Source organism: Abramis brama, assembly GCF_963993115.1.
Source record: "Abramis brama genome assembly, chromosome: 16".
Taxonomy (NCBI): domain Eukaryota; kingdom Metazoa; phylum Chordata; class Actinopteri; order Cypriniformes; family Leuciscidae; genus Abramis; species Abramis brama.
In genome coordinates this window covers 34,479,936-34,500,364 of record NC_139978.1, presented here as the reverse complement: position 1 = coordinate 34,500,364, position 20,429 = coordinate 34,479,936, and the positions used below count along the sequence as shown (strand labels likewise).

At 38.2% G+C, this 20,429-nt stretch overlaps 1 protein-coding gene across 3 annotated transcripts in view; it reads right to left on the bottom strand.

Annotated features, from left to right (window-relative positions):
* The window catches only part of bicdl1 (BICD family like cargo adaptor 1), a 43,419-nt gene extending 32,003 nt beyond the window's left edge, over window positions 1-11,416 (bottom strand). For 2 of the 3 annotated variants that reach the window (XR_014603086.1, XM_084087726.1), the window contains exons 1-2: window positions 10,606-11,409; window positions 7,783-7,998 (exon numbers count right to left, since the gene is read on the bottom strand). Coding sequence is in view for 2 of the 3 variants with exons in the window: in XM_084087726.1 (XP_083943852.1) it covers window positions 7,783-7,998; window positions 10,606-11,001 (612 nt within the window). In the remaining variant the exon portion in view is untranslated. Of the gene's footprint in view, window positions 1-7,782; window positions 7,999-10,605 lie in introns of all 3 variants that reach the window. The other variant, XM_084087725.1, reaches the window with a different exon arrangement.
* Between the last annotated feature and the right edge of the window lie 9,013 nt (window positions 11,417-20,429).

Genomic DNA, 20,429 nt, shown 5'->3' with positions numbered 1-20,429 from the left:
GGCTTTTTTGACAACCCCCTGCTTCCAGGACTGGCAGGCAGACGTGTGTGTGTGTGTGTGTGTGTGTGTGTGTGTGCAACAGAAAGCATCTGTCCAACACAACACAATATGTTCAGTACATTAGCTAAACATTAATGCTGTCTGTATTTGCTAGGCTTTATCTGTTGTTAAGCTCTACTTCATTATCTAGTTAAGTTGCCACTGTCCCTCCAGTAGAAAATATCTTATTTATATGTCGACTCGACTGTGTCTAAGATGTTTGACATTTTTCAGTAAGGTCCATCAGTTAACATAACTTTAAGTTAACATAATGCATTAACTAACAAAGAGCAATACATTTTTTACAGTTTTATTTATCTTTGTTAACGTTAGTTATTAATAACACAACTGTTCATTGCTTGTTCATGTCAGCTCAGGTCCATTAAATAATACTAACAAATATAACTTTTGGAATTTAAAAATGTAGTAGTAAATTCTGAAATAAACATTAAGATTAATAAATGCTTTAGAAGTATGTTTCATTGTTAGTTCATGTTAACTAATGTTAACAAATGAAACCCTATTTTAAAGTGTTATTGATGTTTCTCCTAAAAGTTCCTTGAGATAAATAATTAAAAATGCAATTGTTGCATATAATAAAAGTATAGAGCTATATTTGGAAAATCATATTGAGAGCAAAGTTTTCTCTTGTGAAACTCTTCTTTCTCAGGAGAAAGCAGGAGACTGTTTTCCTAAATAAATATTTACATAACAGCATACCGTTCTTGCTTGCTGTCCTCTCTTGCTCTGTTTCCGTCGGCTGTACCTAATGCTTTTGGTAAAGAAAAGAGGATCTGGATTAAACCCTAATCCCACCTGAGTTCATGCATGAGTCACTCTGCCTTATGTCACTTGCTGTTGCTTGTCCCACTGAAGGAAGGTCACCTGAGTCTGAACTCTGCAGCAACAGATCCATTAGCAGATCTGTCAAGCCCATCTAGTTATCTCATATTCAGAGCCTCTTTCTTGCTTCAGAGAACAACACCATCAGCAGCCAACTAGCTTCTGGGTTTAATTACTTAAACAAATTGAAAACACCAGGGGAACTACTGATGGTAACCGGCCAATCCTTGACCCCTTACTACTGTACAAGAAATTTGTTTATATTTTGCCGGAATATATTACTATGTAGTCAAAATATGGCTAGTTAGTTCTAGTAGTTAGCCCAGGCTGATATATGTCAGAACGACATCATTCTGATATCAAAACCAATGAGGTTCATTCTCGTGTTACGCAGCACGTTTGAGCTTCAGCAAGAACCAATGAGGTTCATTCTCGTGTTACGCATCACGTTTGAGAATCTGCAAGAACCAATGAGGTTCATTCTCGTGTTACGCAGCACGTTTGAGAATCTGCAAGAACCAATGAGGTTCATTCTTGTGTTACACTGCACGTTTGAGCTTATGCAAGAACCAATGAGGTTCATTCTCGTGTTACGCAGCACGTTTGAGCTTATGCAAGAACCAATGAGGTTCATTCTCGTGTTACTCAGCACGTTTGAGCTTCAGCAGGAACCAATGAGGTTCATTCTTGTGTTACGCATCACGTTTGAGCTTCAGCAGGAACCAATGAGGTTCATTCTTGTGTTACGCAGCACGTTTGAGAATCTGCAAGAACCAATGAGGTTCATTCTTGTGTTACACTGCACGTTTGAGCTTATGCAAGAACCAATGAGGTTCATTCTCGTGTTACGCAGCACGTTTGAGCTTCAGCAGGAACCAATGAGGTTCATTCTTGTGTTACGCATCACGTTTGAGCTTCAGCAGGAACCAATGAGGTTCATTCTCGTGTTACGCAGCACGTTTGAGAATCTGCAAGAACCAATGAGGTTCATTCTTGTGTTACGCAGCACGTTTGAGCTTCAGCAGGAACCAATGAGGTTCATTCTTGTGTTACGCTGCACGTTTGAGAATCTGCAAGAACCAATGAGGTTCATTCTCGTGTTACGCATCACGTTTGAGGTTCAGCAGGAACCAATGAGGTTCATTCTCGTGTTACGCTGCACGTTTGAGCTTCAGCAGGAACCAATGAGGTTCATTCTTGTGTTACGCATCACGTTTGAGCTTCAGCAGGAACCAATGAGGTTCATTCTCGTGTTACGCAGCACGTTTGAGAATCTGCAAGAACCAATGAGGTTCATTCTTGTGTTACGCAGCACGTTTGAACTTCTGCAAGAACCAGTGAGGTTCATTCTTGTGTTACGCAGCACGTTTGAGCTTCTGCAGGAACCAATGAGGTTCATTCTCGTGTTACGCAGCACGTTTGAGAATCTGCAAGAACCAATGAGGTTCATTCTTGTGTTACGCAGCACGTTTGAGCTTCAGCAGGAACCAATGAGGTTCATTCTTGTGTTACGCATCACGTTTGAGCTTCAGCAGGAACCAATGAGGTTCATTCTCGTGTTACGCAGCACGTTTGAGAATCTGCAAGAACCAATGAGGTTCATTCTTGTGTTACGCTGCACGTTTGAACTTCTGCAAGAACCAATGAGGTTCATTCTTGTGTTACGCAGCACGTTTGAGCTTCTGCAGGAACCAATGAGGTTCATTCTCGTGTTACGCAGCACGTTTGAGAATCTGCAAGAACCAATGAGGTTCATTCTTGTGTTACGCAGCACGTTTGAGCTTCAGCAATAACCAATGAGGTTCATTCTTGTGTTACGCAGCACGTTTGAGCTTCAGCAATAACCAATGAGGTTCATTCTCGTGTTACGCAGCACGTTTGAGCTTCTGCAGGAACCAATGAGGTTCATTCTCGTGTTACGCAGCACGTTTGAGCTTCAGCAATAACCAATGAGGTTCATTCTCGTGTTACGCAGCACGTTTGAGAATCTGCAAGAACCAATGAGGTTCATTCTTGTGTTACGCAGCACGTTTGAGCTTCTGCAGGAACCAATGAGGTTCATTCTCGTGTTACGCTGCACGTTTGAGCTTCAGCAATAACCAATGAGGTTCATTCTCGTATTACGCAGCACGTTTGAGCTTCCGCAAGAACCAATGAGGTTCATTCTCGTGTTACGCAGCACGTTTGAGCTTCCGCAAGAACCAATGAGGTTCATTCTTGTGTTACGCTGCACGTTTGAGCTTCTGCAGGAACCAATGAGGTTCATTCTCGTATTACGCAGCACGTTTGAGAATCTGCAAGAACCAATGAGGTTCATTCTTGTGTTACGCTGCACGTTTGAGCTTCAGCAAGAACCAATGAGGTTCATTCTTGTGTTACGCAGCATGTTTGAGCTTCAGCAAGAACCAATGAGGTTCATTCTTATGTTACGCAGCACGTTTGAGCTTCTGCAGGAACCAATGAGGTTCATTCTCGTGTTACGCTGCACGTTTGAGCTTCAGCAAGAACCAATGAGGTTCATTCTCGTGTTACGCAGCATGTTTGAGCTTCAGCAAGAACCAATGAGGTTCATTCTTGTGTTACGCAGCACGTTTGAGCTTCTGCAGGAACCAATGAGGTTCATTCTCGTGTTACGCTGCACGTTTGAGCTTCAGCAAGAACCAATGAGGTTCATTCTCGTGTTACGCATCACGTTTGAGCTTCAGCAAGAACCAGTGAGGTTCATTCTTGTGTTACGCAGCACGTTTGAGCTTCTGCAGGAACCAATGAGGTTCATTCTCGTGTTACGCTGCACGTTTGAGCTTCAGCAAGAACCAATGAGGTTCATTCTCGTGTTACGCAGCACGTTTGAGCTTCAGCAAGAACCAATGAGGTTCATTCTCGTGTTACGCAGCACGTTTGAGCTTCAGCAAGAACCAATGAGGTTCATTCTCGTGTTACGCTGCACGTTTGAGCTTCAGCAAGAACCAATGAGGTTCATTCTCGTGTTACGCTGCACGTTTGAGCTTCAGCAAGAACCAATGAGGTTCATTCTCGCGTTACGCAGCACGTTTGAGCTTCAGCAAGAACCAATGAGGTTCATTCTCGTGTTACGCTGCACGTTTGAGCTTCAGCAAGAACCAATGAGGTTCATTCTCGTGTTACGCATCACGTTTGAGCTTCAGCAAGAACCAATGAGGTTCATTCTCGTGTTACGCAGCACGTTTGAGAATCTGCAAGAACCAATGAGGTTCATTCTTGTGTTACGCAGCACGTTTGAGCTTCAGCAATAACCAATGAGGTTCATTCTCGTGTTACGCAGCACGTTTGAGCTTCAGCAAGAACCAATGAGGTTCATTCTCGTGTTACGCAGCACGTTTGAGCTTCAGCAAGAACCAATGAGGTTCATTCTCGTGTTACGCTGCACGTTTGAGCTTCAGCAAGAACCAATGAGGTTCATTCTCGTGTTACGCAGCACGTTTGAGCTTCAGCAAGAACCAATCAAGCAGGTTCGGTTGAGCTTCTGTTCGCTTATCAAAGTTTATATGTGAAAAAAAGTCTAAATTCAATCTGTTCATCATATAAAGTGATTGAGTCTCCAGAAAATTTGGACTAAACTGCTCGATTCATATGGATTAGTTTTACAATCTCTTCATGAGCTTTTTGAAGCGTCAAAGTGTTAGTTAGTTAGTTGTCAACGGAGGGACAGAAAACAATCAGATTTCATTAAAAAAAATCTTCATTTGTGTTTAGAGGATGAATGAAAGCCTTACGGGATTGGAACGACATGAGTAATTAATGACAGAATTTTCATTTTTGGGTGAACTAACCCTTTAAAGTGGCAGATGACAGTATGCGCTTAGAATAAACAGAACAATAGCTTCCGCTAATAAAGTTATAGTTATCATTTATCTTTCTTTTATTTATTTATTTATTTATTTTAACTTCTAAAAAAATAACTACTATAGTTCCTGGTGTGAATGGGCCTTTATTCTCTTTTCATTCTTTTCTGAGAACATGTTCTGGTTTTACTGGTGTTATTGCCCTCAGCTGGAAGACCTTGTGCTGCCAGTCTTGATTAGTTTATCATCATCAATTCTTCTGCCAATATGTGTGCCCATTAATAGAACCACATGTGGTAATAGGACGTGTGTGTATTGTGTGTGTGTCGGAGTAAATGAAATTGACTAGGATTGACAGCATTAAAGCATTATGAGGCCTGAGTGTGAGTGTTATGGACAGCTGCAGTAAATCTGAACGGTAAAAACATTAACATCAGTCTGTCAGGGGGACGCTGGTGTTTAGATCCAGGAAGAGATTGTTGTGTGACCTCAGCTGCGTCATTGCCACAACACCACAGCCATCCTGGGGCAAAATCAATGAGACTCAATCTGACAATTCAAACGTGTCTGGGAACAAGAGTTGTGCAAAGATCCTGCCATTACTGAAGCACAAACTAAACTCAGTGTGGCATTTAACCTGCAAATCTCAATTTCCTGCCAAATCAATCAACCCCAGTTTCCCATCATTACTCAGTCACTGATTTACAACGATTAACCGTAATTTCTCAGAAGGCAATCATTTTAAATTCCATCATGTTTAGAAGTGACTTCAGCCAGTGTGATGCAAAAGACACATGGGATAATGTAAATCCTATTTTGTGATATCAAGATATACAGTGAATACATATACACCAAAATAACATGGATTAAGTAGGCGTTTTCTACTCAATTTTAAAATAATTTTATTTTTTATTAACCCTAATATTTGTATTAAATTGTTTTGTCCTGCCTATGCATGATTATATGGCTAATTACAATGAATTATACAAATTTAGCATTGTTTGTTGCATTATTGTTTTTCCTGCTGTCAGAATATATACTATCAGAAAAGATCTGTAGTATATTTTTGGGTTGCCTGAGAATTACTGTATTAAACTAGCATACATTTTAAATTCAATTCAAGTTTTTTTTTTTTTGTGTGTGTGTGTGTGTGTGTGTGTGTGTGACACTTTTCGCAATACAAATTGTTTTAAAGCAGCTTTACAGAAAAGTAATTAAATATTACAATAAAGAAACCAGGTGACATATATGACACATGCAAATCTCACTGCATTCTCTCACACAATGCATGTTACCGAACAGATTTTGTCTGCTGGCCAAAACACATTCAGGTTCAACAGTAGCAAAACTGAAAAACTTTTTAAAAACATTATAGTCAAACACAAAACATCCAAAGCTACAAAATGTTTTTTTTTTCATCTGCCTCATTCATTGGCCGCAATGTAAAGAAGTGCAGTGAAATGTCCTGTGCGTCTTCAAGGTCGCCCTGCTCGACTGTGGAACAGGTAGATTGCATAATTTTGAGAACAGAATGGAGTGGAGTGTAATTTTGATGAGTTTGCGTGTGGTCGTGTCTCAGGAAGCTGAGAGGACACCCTGTGTGCCGGAGCCATGAAATTTATTCATAGTGTGCATGTTTTTTCCACCTCCCTCTGAATGGATTTACAACCACCATAATCAATAATCAATTATGGCTTTTTATGAGAACACTATGTGTTTTTTTGGCAATGATTTTTTGGTTTGATCTCCGTAAGGAGCGAGCCAAGAGCCAAATACTTCACTTCTAAATTGTAGATGGTTTTATCCAAAGCTGATTGTAAAATTTTTAAAAATACAATTGTTAATTGTTGGGTCATGTTAATGATATTAACAAAGACAACTTTTGATTTTAATAATAAATTAGTCAATGTAGAAATTATCATTAACTAAGATTAATGAATGCTTTAAAGTGCCACTATTGTGCTTTTTCGAAAATTTCCTTTCATGTAGTGTGTAATATAGCTGTTTGTGAACGTAAAATGTCTGCAAAGTTTCAAAGATCAAAGTGCACAGAAAATAAGGTTATAGTCTCCTAAAAGAAACGAGTCGTCAGCAATTCCAGTCTCACTTACTGTTACATAACCACATTTGCCATCGTTCCTGCTCGTATCACTGTGTATCAACTGCTGAGGAAGAGCTGAAATTCAGATATGGTAATGGGGATTTTGTTTCCACAACTTGCTGTTAGCGGTCGACCAATCACAACAGACTGGGCCATCTGACCAATCAGAGCAGAGCAGACCAATCACAACAGACTGGGCCATCTGACCAATCAGAGCAGAGTAGACCAATCAGAACAGACCAAGCCATCTGACCAATCAGAGCAGAGTAGACCAATCAGAACAGACCAAGCCATCTGACCAATCAGAGCAGAGTAGACCAATCACAACAGACAGGGTCATCTGACCAATCAGAACAGAGTAGACCAATCAGAACAGACCAAGCCATCTGACCAATCAGAGCAGAGTTTTTTTTTTTTACCTTGGATGAATGTAAACCTATTATAGGAGATTCCCAAATAAATGTAGAAACCTTTAAAATAGCGGGCACTTTAAAAGTGTTTTTATTGTTAGTTCACATTAACTAATGCAGTTAGCGTATGTTAACAACTGGAACTTTTTTGTAAAGTGTCACCAAGAAAGAAACTGTGTAAGAAATGTGTTATATAAATACCTAAAACAATCTACAGGAACAGCCTACATTCTACACATCAAAGTTGCATAGAAATAAAGCAAAATACTGCTATAGAACAATTTTGCAAGCAGATTCAGCTTCAAGTTTTCAAAACAATCCTTCATCATAAAGCGTTCTGCCCTCTTCTGACCCACTGCACACTGTAAGCACTCCTGTGATTCCAGCCAGCATCTCCACCTGTTATACTTAACGGAGACCAGCCAGTAAGAGCTGTGCGTGTAAACCTCACTCCCCTGGTCTCAAGAGACACACTAGCGGCTGGCGGTAGAGGCTACGGCCTTTAGCGCCCTTCCCATGCCGGAGAACCAGAGGGGTCACACACACACACACACACACACACACTCACCCTGCTGAGCTGCTCCAGCAGCCGATGGTTCTGTTCTGACAGCTCGCTGATGGCTCGGCTCTTGTCCCGGTCGGCCTCCCGCAGCTGCACCTGATGTCTCTCCAGCTCCCCCTGCAGGTGTTGCACATCTGTCTCCAGTTCAGCCACCCGGCCTTCCCATTCACCCTCGCGACTCTCCAAACGACGACGCAGCTCATGTTTTTCCTGCTCCAGGAGCTGGAAGAGAAACAGGGTCACTGACATTTATTTAGAATTAAATGCTTTTTAAATTCCAATTCAATTCCTGGATGTGAGGGACTAATCATCTGGAGTTGCCAAAGTTTGCCAGGTTAGATCAAATCTTTGACATATATAGTTTTCTGTAAGTGGCAAATAAACTAGCAAGGCAATAAAACTGAATGTTTTGTGAATGAGTTGAGAACTGAATGAGTTACACTCCCAATCACAAGTTTAGGGTCAGTATGATTTTTTTTTTTTGTTGAAGAAATTAATACTTTTATTCTGCAAGGATACATTAAATTGATCAAAAGTGACAGCAAAGACGTTTATAATGTTACAAAAGATTCTACTTCAAATAAATGCTGTTCATCAAAAAATCCTAATAAAAATACATCATGGTTTTCACAACATTGAAAATAATAATTAGAAATGTTTCTTGAGCAGCAAATCATCATACTAGAATGATTTCTGAAGGATCATGTGACACTGAAGCCTGGAGTAATGATGCTGAAAATTCAGCTTTGATCACAGGAATAAATTACATTTTAAAATATATTCACATAGAAAACAGTTATTTGAAATTGTAATAATATTTCACAATATTACTGTTTTTACTGTATTTTTGATTAAATAAATGCAGCCTTGGTGAGCAGAAGAGACTCTTTCAAAAACATTAAAATATCTTGCCAACCCCAAACATTTGTATATTTGTGAAATAATCTGTACTAAGTGCTTTTGGACAGACAGAAATTCTAATTAAACTTCTGTTTATCTGTGTATTATATATAGCAGTCTAACCCTATTAGTTCTAAGCTATTGTGGCATCAACTATTTTAAATAACCCCGCCCCTAAATGTATTAGAACAGCATGTGATTGGTCGCCTTACATGTTGGTCATATGGTCTCTTCCTGTCTAAGCGAGGCAGAAAAGCTGTAATGCTAGTTAGACGTGGATTTGATGGTTTGAGAGGGTCAGAGAGGTTCAGTCCCGGCACCTCTGAGAGCACTAGCTGTAATTGCAGAAAATGAAATCTGGCGCTGATTAAAGCCCGTGAAATCCACTGTGAAGGCTATCAAACTAACTAACCGTTAGAAGTCATTTCAATGCTGATTACTCGCTTTTGTAAGAGGGTGTTAATATGAACAAATAAGGATTCCGCAAATGAAGAGCAATTGTCAGAAAATATAAGTAAAGAAAGAAATATATGAACTACTGTAGGATGTAGATTAAGACGAGGGGTTTAAGTCAAAGATGTGAACCGGGCAGGAGAGACATCTACATGGAGAACTGCCAGGAACCTGTCGAGTATCTGGCCCTCGGACGGCTGAAAGGAGCCAAAGCGCATTAGCTTTGCTTGCAGCATCGCTGAAAAAACCATCAAAGCCCATATCGGCCTGAACGAGGTTCAACTCAGTCAACGTCTTCACACAGTCTACATTCAGTGACAGCAAACGCTTCTCAGATGCAGTCTTGATAAACAGCAGCATGTATGGATGCCGTTCGCTCTGGTTCTAGAGTTTTCACAATGCCATCACTATCATCGACATTATAAAAGAGATAATAATATGTGTCTTAAAAACCATTAGCATTTAAGATGTTTGGATTTATGCATATTTGTGCAATTGTAAATAGTCTTGAGAGACAGGTGGAGTTGGGAACTCTTCGGGAGCTCAGCATGAGGAATAATGTTACACACTAGGAGACTAAACGTGTTCTTCACGTCATTTAAATGATTTGCTTTCATCATGCTCTTAATATTATGATACATCCTGATTAATAATTAAAAAAAGACTGACTGCACACAACACATGCATGCAAAATCAATCACAGCACTACTGATAAACAAATGATTAAATTACACTCTTTAAATTGGTTACACTTTATTTTAATATAAAGTTGTTACATTGTAATTACTCAAATAAGTACTGAGTAATATTAATAAACTACATGTACTTTAGAATTAAGGTTATGTTTGGTTTATGGTTAGTTACTTGTAATTATGCATAATTTACTGTATAAAATGAATATGCATAATTAATATTAAGTATATGTAGTAATGTGTTACCAATAAATGTACTTGATTATTGATATTTGGGGGGTTACTTTTAATTTTTCTCTATTTTCAGTTGATTCAACTCCCTTCCCAGCATGCACTGGGACATGAAAACTTACTATGGTTGCATTTGAAAGTTTTATTTACATTTGTAGACACGTTTACACTAATAACTTATTTCGGGTGAGGTCAGGAAGAGTTTGCTTTTCTAAAAAAAACAAAAACAAAAAAAACAGTTATTGGTTACCCTAGTCGTGTTTCATTTACCAAATGTTGAGGTCTATGAAGTGATCATTTTAGTGCTGTAATATCGTTTATCTCATTAATATATAAATGTGTGTGTGTGTGTGTGTGCGTGTGTGTGTGTGCCGTGCGCGCTAAAACCCGAATTATAAAACATTCTGCAGAAAACTTTAGGAATCCGACGGCAGAACTTATGGCATGTCAACTTGACATTAAGTTCCAGACTTTATTTATTTATTTATTTATTTAATGCAAACTGTTGGGCAGTGTATAGGCTACACCCAAGTGGAGTTTTAGAGCTCCTCACCTCCAGTTTGTCGTTTAAATCCTTGGTAATTTTGTCATATTGCTTTGTGAGGTCTTGGTTTCTTTCAAGTAGAGCTTTGCCCAGTTTAGCAGCGAGGACCAAGTCCTTCTCTTTCTGCCGGAAGAGCGACAGTAGATCAGAGTCCTGTCCGCTCACAGGTGTCTCTGAGGCGGATACCTCCAGATCGTCCTCCCGTTCCCCGGTGAGCATGGCCAGCTCCTCCTCCAAAGCCATGCCGAGCCCCCCGGGCGCGGTGTGTATCAGCGAGAGGGTCTGATATTCCCCGGTGTCTGGCGAGCTTTGACGGCCGGGATCAAGCGCGAGTTCCATGCGGTCGCTGTCCAGCGTCTGTGGTGCTGAAATCGCTCTGCGCAGGTCGAGGCAAGACGCGGACATCGCCGGAAAAACGACAGATTGAGCGCTTTAGACCCGGTGAACCCGCGTTAGTCCTGGGTCCGGGTGACCTGTTTGGCTCTGGGTCGATGATAACGCCATTGAAATGGGTAAATCGTTTCCAGTATGGTTATATGAGCTCTAATCACTGTCTTGCCTCAACGTCTCCAGTGACAATCAATCTATCATTTAGCCCAATAAAATCCATCAGTCTGTTTAGAACACTCTAGAGATGGCTGACCTTCACGTTAACCCCCTTTATGATCACCGTCCAGTCGTTGTGTCCACTCCAGAGCACCGGGGTCCCGGTTATTCCCCATTATCGTCGCCCCTCGCTCACATCCCTGGCCTATACGACACACAAATACACGGATTTTTCTCGTGCGCGAGCCTCCTCCCAGCTCCGCGCGCGCTCTCTGCGTCCGTGACGTCAGCTAATCAACCTGCTCCTCGTAGCCACCCATTGGTCGATTGTGATAACGCCATATGCTATAGAAGAACTGGGTGAAAGACATGTGAATGTTGCTGCTGCTGCTGCTGATGGTGTGATGGGAAACACAGTCTGTTCTGGATGGTTAATGACCTTTCTCTTAGATAAGCTCAAGACTGATGTGGCCTTTTCATAATATACTGTATATTATTTGGTTTACCCAATACTGCTTCAGAGTTGTAGTTGGATCAGCTGCACACACACACACACACACACACACACACACACACACACACACACACACACACACACACTCAGTTTAGCTATCTTGGTGGGGACTTTCCATAGACATAATGGTTTTTATACTGTCCAAACTGTAGATTCTCTCCCATTACACGAACCCTACCCCTAAACCTACCCATCATACAAAACTTTCTGCATTTTTACATTTTCAATGAGCTGTTTTCCTCATGGGGACCAAAATATGTCCCCACAAGGTCAAAAATTGTTGGTATTACAATCTTTCCCCATAATGCACACATATTGCAAAAAGAAATCTATTTACTTTTTTTTTTTTTTTTTTCTATATCATATTTTACTTTTTCTATTCGGACAAGAACAATTTCAAGTTATTCTAGCTTTCTGTTTATTACTTACAAGTACAGTTTTTTGTACTATATATATATATTAAATATCTCATTTAAATTATAACAAATTTATACAACAGATAATATTTGTTGTACTACCTTTACTATATACTTGATTTTTATTTTTGTCTGGATTATGACTGTATTACAGAATGAGAATCTAATAAGTATTGTTATTGAAATTAATGAGACAACAAACAAGCTCAAAAGTAAAACATCTGAATACAAATCCGAAAATGTTTTTTTTTTATATATATATAATCTCATGATAATCTCTTTATTCTTTTTTTCTTTGCTTTTTGGGGGGGGGGGGGGTATGACAATATGATGCAGACATTCATAGATACCTGAAATTAGAAGGTAGTTATCTTTTAGGTCTCGTGAAAGAGTATCAATGAATGTTCCAGCAATGAATTCCCTAAGACATTATTTGTTTATATGTATTTATTACAATATTTGTTTATTTAGATATTTAACTACATTTAATTATTGCATGATTATAGTTGAGTTCAAATAGTTTTAAACTTTGTTTGACCACCGTAGAAAAATGTGCTAAATGACAGGAATGTAATTATCATGACAGCTGCACTCAGACCGTCATTGTGTTTTGAAAGGGTTTGACCTCATTATTATACAGTGAGGTTTCTGCAAGATCATACAAATACCAGATTACAAACATTCAGATTACTAGAGGCATTCCCCAACAGCAGCACATCAGTATACTGTCGGGAAAACATTATTCCCAGTGATTCAATCTGCTTGACTACTGATCTCATTTAATCTCATCTCACAATATTGAGCGCAATCATGACAGTAGTGTGAGATGCCTCAGTGCTTCAAGCTAAAGCACTTGTTTTCTAATGGTTCAGTGCTCCTCTCTCGCCATGTGATAAATGTGTTTCAGTGAGAGATGGAAACATACAGGAAAGAATGAGGGATTATCGAGAAACAAAGACTGTACTTGTGGACCATAATATTGACATACAAAGGAAAGTGGGTCACTGTCATTCCAGAGCACAAACCCCAGAACTGGCCATCCAATCACTGTAGGCTCATTTACTGAAGGATGAACGGCAGGAAACAACATGTTTGGAGGAGGAGGAACAGGAGCTTCAGGATTGAAGCTGCCTTTTGTAATCCTTGTGATTAAAACGCAGTCGCTCTTCAACACATGCTTGATGGTCAATCTGCTGAGCTTTTGCTAAAACCTGCATGAAACAGAAGTTGCGATAGTCTTTTCTTCCCAATTGTGACGTATATTTAAGTGAAACGGCTTCTGGAACAAGAAAAAAATGTATGTGTTTGTTTGTGGGGAATTGATTGGATGGTTGTGGTTTGCTATTGGTGGATCTCATGTGAGTGACAGGTTGCCCCGCCCCCGCGCCAGTAAACACGTCATCAGAGAAGAGAAGAGATGTGCTGCAAGAGGGAGGGGAAGTTATTTTAATTAAATATTAAATAATTAAAAAATAATGATGTGCATGGATAAGTCATCTATAATAAATACTGCAATATTCCATAAAAACAAGAATTGTCAATTTTGATTTCATGGAGACTTTAAGAGTGTTTTAAAGCACTGCAGAATCACATGAAATTACAAATTATATTTGGATGTAAAGATATTTATTATGATACTAATTTTTAAGCAGGAAAGCGGTTGTGAGAGAAGAAATAATGAATTATAATAATATTAAATAATAGAACATTTAAAAGAGGAAAAATAAAGCGAATGCTAGGAAGAAATTTGTTGTTAAGCAAAGTAAACAAATGAGCCATAAGTAAATAAAAAAATATGTAGGAGAAAAATAAAAAGTAAATAAATAAACATGTTTTTTTGTTGATAAAAATGAATATATAAAAATTAAAATAAAAACGTGCTGTTAAACAAACAAACGAACAAATAAATAAATAATTTTTGAGAGATGCTTCAATCCGTTATTTTATTTGTTTGCACTCATAAAGTACCAGATGAAATATATTTTCCAAATTGACTTGACCTTCCATTTTAAAGTCCCCCTGTAGTCAATCATTTTATCCTTTAAAACTCATCTTTGATCACCAAAATGACACATTTAAACGTTTTACCTTGAAAACATTTCTTCATTCTTAAAATAACTTGAATGTACACCTTTGCCTCATTTAGTATATGCGGTCCTATGAATATGCAAATGAGCCCCGCCTCCACTCACTCACTCAGCTCAGAGATCCACTGGTTGACGATCACACGTTGATCTGATTGGTTACAAGGCAGTTTGTGACGTCAGAAACACCAGCGATTTCAAAGCGTGTTTTTGAGACTGTCTTTGGTTCACTGCAGTTTTAAGGAGGAAATACTCAGCAATGGTGTCGACTTATGAATTCACACATGGTTTGTCTTAAAGAATATTAAAAACGACCACATAAACATCTAAACAACATTAAAAGCTTGATTTTCACCACAGGGGAAATGTGGAAATATCATTTCAAAATATTCCACTTCAAATGGAAATATCAGAAGTGATTTTAACATCTTTTTGTTGAATCATTATCTGGTCTGTCAAAATACATTTCCATACAAAATTAAACTTTTAAGGAGTGTACAGTATATACTGTGTGTGTGTGTGTGTGTGTGTGTGTTCAATAAGCAGTAACAGCTATGAATCTAAACCACAGACACAAAGAGCAATACTGCCATCTGCTGGAAAACAAGTGCGCTTAATACATCCTACAAAATGCTGAACTCTTTCTTCTGAGTCAGCCTTAAAAAAGTGCAAGAGTGATACATTTATTCATGAAGATAATGTGAATAATTAATATATCGCCTAAATAGCTGCACCAGTATACAAGGCAACATCATAATTTGTTCCATGCTAAAGCAACGTCCTCTGAATGCATGCTAAATCTGTACGTTACTACACATTCAGTTACATTTTTACAATTAGAATATTTATTACATCCGTTTCTTATGTTGTATGGCAATACATTTTAATAGGCCTATGAATCAATTTACATAACTGTTCAGTGGCATCAGTTTAATTTGCTTGTTTGTTGCTCTTGAAAGCTCTGGAGGACGCGAGCTCTGATGATTATTATTCCAGTCTGATTGATTTATGATTCATTTGTGGAAGCTCTTTGCTGAATACATTAGCGTTTATATAATGCTCTGAGTCATAGTCCTGAACTAGAGACTATCCCCATGCTCTTTTCCTAAGAGAAAATACAAAGACTCTCAATGCTGTTACACAATCCAGACTTTTACAGATGTGCTGCTGAAGAAGCATCTTCTCAATCTCAAGCATACAGCACTTATATAAGCGCCCCAATCTTCCCGTGCAATTCTTTCCTAACCCTTTGGAGGGAGCTGTGCTCTTCCTCATCTTAAAGGGTTAGTTCACCCAAAAATGAAAATTCTGTCAGTAATTACTCACCCTCATGTTGTTCCAACCGCGTAAGACCTTCGTTCATCTTCGGAACACAAATTAAGATATTTTTGATGAAATCTGAGTGCTGGATCACTTCTCCATAGGCTGCTAGGTGACCGAAACTTGCTGGCCCAGAAAAGTTATTAAAGAGATCGTTAATATAGTCCAAGTGACTACAGTGGCTTAATCTTAAGTATATCAAGCGACGAGAATACTTTTTGTGCGCACAAACAAACAAAAATAACGACTTTATTCCACTATTCATTTCCTTCTCTCTGGGCCTCATAGTGTTTTTGCGCAGCGCGTCTGTGTTACACGTCATCACGCATCACACACATGACCAGCGTCGGCCAATAGTGAGCCTACGTGGTGACGTGTAACACAGACGCGCAGCGCAAAAACACTACGTGAACCAACTAGAGGCCCAGAGAGAAGGAAATGAATAGTGGAATAAAGTCGTTATTTTTGTTTGTTTTTGCGCACAAAAAGTATTCTCGTCGCTTGATATACTTAAGATTGAGCCACTGTAGTCACTTGGACTATATTAACGATCTCTTTAATAACTTTTCTGGGCCAGCAAGTTTCGGTCACCTAGCAGCCTATGGAGAAGTGATCAGCTCTCAGATTTCATCAAAAATATCTTAATTTGTGTTCCGAAGATGAACGAAGGTCTTATGCGGTTGGAACAACATGAGGGTGAGTAATTACTGACAGAATTTTCATTTTTGGGTGAACTAACCCTTTAACATATTTTCCCATAGTCATTCTGCTGCTGAGTGCAAAATAAAGATAATTTATGATTTCATAAAGCGCAGCCTTATGCCACATTCATACTAAATGATAAGCTTCACTGCTGGTTTTAACTGATTGAAGCTGGTCTAAGCAGTTTTAAAGGGGTGGTATAAAGCCCTTTCCACAAGATGTAAAATAAGTCTCTGATGTCCCCAGAGTGTGTATGTGAAGTTTTAGCTCAAAATACCCCACAGATATTTTTATATAGCATGTTAAATGTCACTTTTTTAAGGTTAGCAAAAAAGCACTGTTTGGTGTCTGTTCCTTTAAATGCAAATGAGCCGCTGCTCCCGGCACAGAGGGCGGAGCTTCAACAGCTTGCACTCACACAGACGTGCACTGAAAATTTCACACTATTCAAAATTTTAGCCTTTTATGTTCAAATCGGATTCAGACAATGATGGAGAGACTCAAGAAGAAGAGACAACATGTAGAAGCAACAGGACATTTCTGAATGGTTAGTTGATGAATTTATATAGCTTATGTGTAATTATCTTCTAGTCATTGATTAGCATATTCTGTCTTGATAATCTATAAATAGTGTTCAGGGGGTGGGGTTTATGTAAATTCTAGGGTTGGTGATGTCACTAACCCGGGAGGAATGTCGTGTAGTCTCTAACAGCCGTTTGTTGTAGTCCTTAAAAAGTGATTTCTTTAAAAGCAAATATCTCCCTTTGCTTTGAACTTTGAGCGTCGTAACTTTGCAGATGTTGTTTATGCTCAAACAGCAGCATTATACACTAACTAAAGTTAGAAAAGTGAAATCATAATCAACCACCCCTTTAAGCCAGTCTCCATGCCTGGCCAAGCTGGTGTTTAGTTGGTTTTCTCCCTTTAAAACCAGCTGAAAGCCCAGACCCAGGCTAAGACCAGCATTCCAACTTAGGCTGGTTTTTTAAAGCAGGTAATTGCTGATGTAACCGGTCCTACTCGATCTGCTCCGAGCGGGATTCAAACTGGGGTCTGTCGCCTTTTTTCGCCTTTGGGCCAGCTTTTGGCTTGCTAGTTGGGGACATTTAATTTAATTTAATATTCAACAATATTATTGATCTGCCTGCATTGACACCATTATATGAGAACTAAACTTAGCTGGAGGATGACATCACTGTTTCCTCCAGAGTGGCTTTATATATAAATGAACAAAATTAATAACTTTTTTACAACAAAAAATTTCTTCTAGAAACAAACTTTATTATTTTTATGGGTAACACTTTACAATAAGGTTCATTAGTTAACATTAGTTAATGTATCAACTAACATGAACTAACAATGAGCAATACATTTGTTACAGTATTTATTAATCTTTGTTAATGTCAGTTAATAAAAATACAACTGTTCATTGTTTGTTCATGTTAGTTCACAGTGCATTAACTAATGTTAACAAATACAACCTTTGATTTTAATAATGTATAGTAAATGTTGAAATTAATATTAACTAAGATTAATAAATGCTGAAGAAGTATTGTTCATTCTTAGTTCATGTTAACTAAGGTAGTTAATTAATGCTAACTAATGAACCTTATTGTAAAGTGTTACCTTTTTATGTTATCTCTGTAAAGCTGCTTTGAAACAATCTGTATTGTAAAAAGCGCTATATAAATAAAGGTGACTTGACTTGACTATATAATAAACATAACTATACAATAAACTATTAAGAACATATTTTTTTATGAAAATGTTATTATATTAAATAAAATTTAAATAAACTATTTTTGCCATAGAAAGATATCTTTAGGGAAAATAGTAAGAGTAGTGTGCTAGTATGCAGCTCTGAATTCAGCAGAAGTTTCGTTCTTTAACAAATCAGTTCGTTTGAAAGATTAAACTGTGTTAATGATTCGAAAACTGTCACTTGGCGCCACCTACTGGTGTAACATTGTAACCTGCGAAAAGAGTCGAGTAGAGTAATGGGCAGTTTGAAGTAATGAGCATGTTGCATGTAGAAAAGTGAATTGCTACAACAGAAACTACTCCTAACCCTACCCCACACCCTGACTGACAGCTTTCACGACCAATGAACAAGAAGACCTTTCTCCACGCCCCAAACTTTCGTCACGCCCGCAGATACACACACACACTTGGTTGAAATCCCCACCGACAGGCTAATACACAAACTTGACATTCTGTCTAATAAAACGTGCAGTCTCAGACAACAGGAGCGATACAAACGGTGAAATAGTCCCAACGCTGTTGAACTGTGATATTTGCGCTCTTGGATCTCCGCCCAGTCAATTAAATAAACATTTATTCAACAGTTCGTTTTAGTAGGCTACTCTAATTTGATTGGCCAAGAGTCCGTCAGCACTTTCACGTTAGCATCGCTCCGTTTGTGTTCGCCACTTCCTGTATCTTCCTTCGGCTTTTTTTGGGGACTATTTCCAGTAAAACAACAACAACAAAGACATTCACTTAACAACATCACTCTTGCTCGCCTAAAATTTATGAAATATTAAGTTGGATGAACACGCAGCTGAAACAATAAACCCCAACACCACAAATTGCCATTTTGTCGTGTTTTATAGAGCTGGTGATGGAAATGTTTTTTCTTCTTCCATCCCACACAAACAACTTAAGACTGCAATTAATCAGCAGGTGATCATTCTCTTTCTCCTCGAGAGTCTATCATTGCACAATTTCACAGCAGACTAAGAACTTCTCAGTACAATGCAAAATTTACACCAGTGGATCCACCAATTTGTTTTTATATCCTGCTTCACTTGTTCAGGTTACAATGAATACGTAATGAATACTTGAATACAATAAATACATAATCCACAAATAAATAATCTATTTTAAATTAATATAATTTTCTTAGTGACTTTCAATAGTGATCTGACTTAAACGTCAGTCTGTTTATCACACAAAGCATCACGTGACTTCAAAAGTTTATTGCACACAAGTCATATGTACCACTTATGATACTTTTATGACACATTTATGCTTCTTTTTGTCCATTTTTTTTAAGTTGACAGTCATGGTACAGTATATATAAGTTGTGTGGAGATTCTTTAATAAAATGCATTTGTCATACAGTAAATTGTTAAAAAAAAAATAAAAAAAAATGTAAAGGTATTTGACAAATCATCCCAACATCTGACTGCCAAACAATCATCATTTTGGGTGAGTAATATCTTAAAAAATCAATTACATGAAATATATCCATATGGCATTTTGATATTTTCAGTCATATGCATGCATCATGCAGTGATGACATGCTATGATGTAAATGGGAAATGACGTAATTGTTGCCCTAAACAATCCACTCTTAAAATATGAATAGAAATCACACTTTTTTTTCCCACAGTCCACCATTTCCCTCATAAATACTCCTCTGCTATTGGCTCAGATAATAGCAATAGCCTGTTGCCTGGTAACATCAGTAGAATAATGCTTGTGTTAGAGAGAGAAACACTGCTTTTGTACCTCTGTGTCCCTGTTTTCCTTTATTTTTCTAACAATAATGTTTATACTACACACCCATCTAAATTTCTAACAGCACGCCCACTGATGATGGTCCTTTATATGAAACGAGGACATTATTTTGCAATCTGTTATCAGTGAAATTATTTAGCAGCTTGATATGAATCATAATTCAAAAGCTGACAGCAAGCATCACATCACATGCCAAAACTTTGAAATGCATATCACACTTCACTGGCTGTCACAGTTTTTCTCAATCGCTGTGGCTCAGTTCTTGAATTCTCAAAACAATAAGTTCAGATCGCCAAACTTGTTCACATCAGATTTGAATTTCTTATTGATTCAAGCATGTTTTTTGCCACATGTGTGCAAAAGAGTAAGTATAATTGTCTACAATTTGCACAATGACTAAATGCACATGGCTCGTTGATCAAAACTGATGAGTTGATTCTCAGTGAAATTGTCAAACGCTTCACAACTTCTAAACATTATTTAATTGTGTGAGCGTTCACATGCAAAATGATCCATTCAAGTATCAAAATCTGTCAGAAATGCATGTATATTCCATGTATACCTATGACATTGATTGTTTGTAATGTCTGCCAAATTGGCAAATGGACCATTGCAGTGAAATAGGAATCACAATCTTACCAGTCAACCAATAAAGTTGCTAAATGGAGTTTGCCCACCCTAAAGCAGTTTATTTTTGTAGAAATATTACATGTAAACTGAAAAACAGTT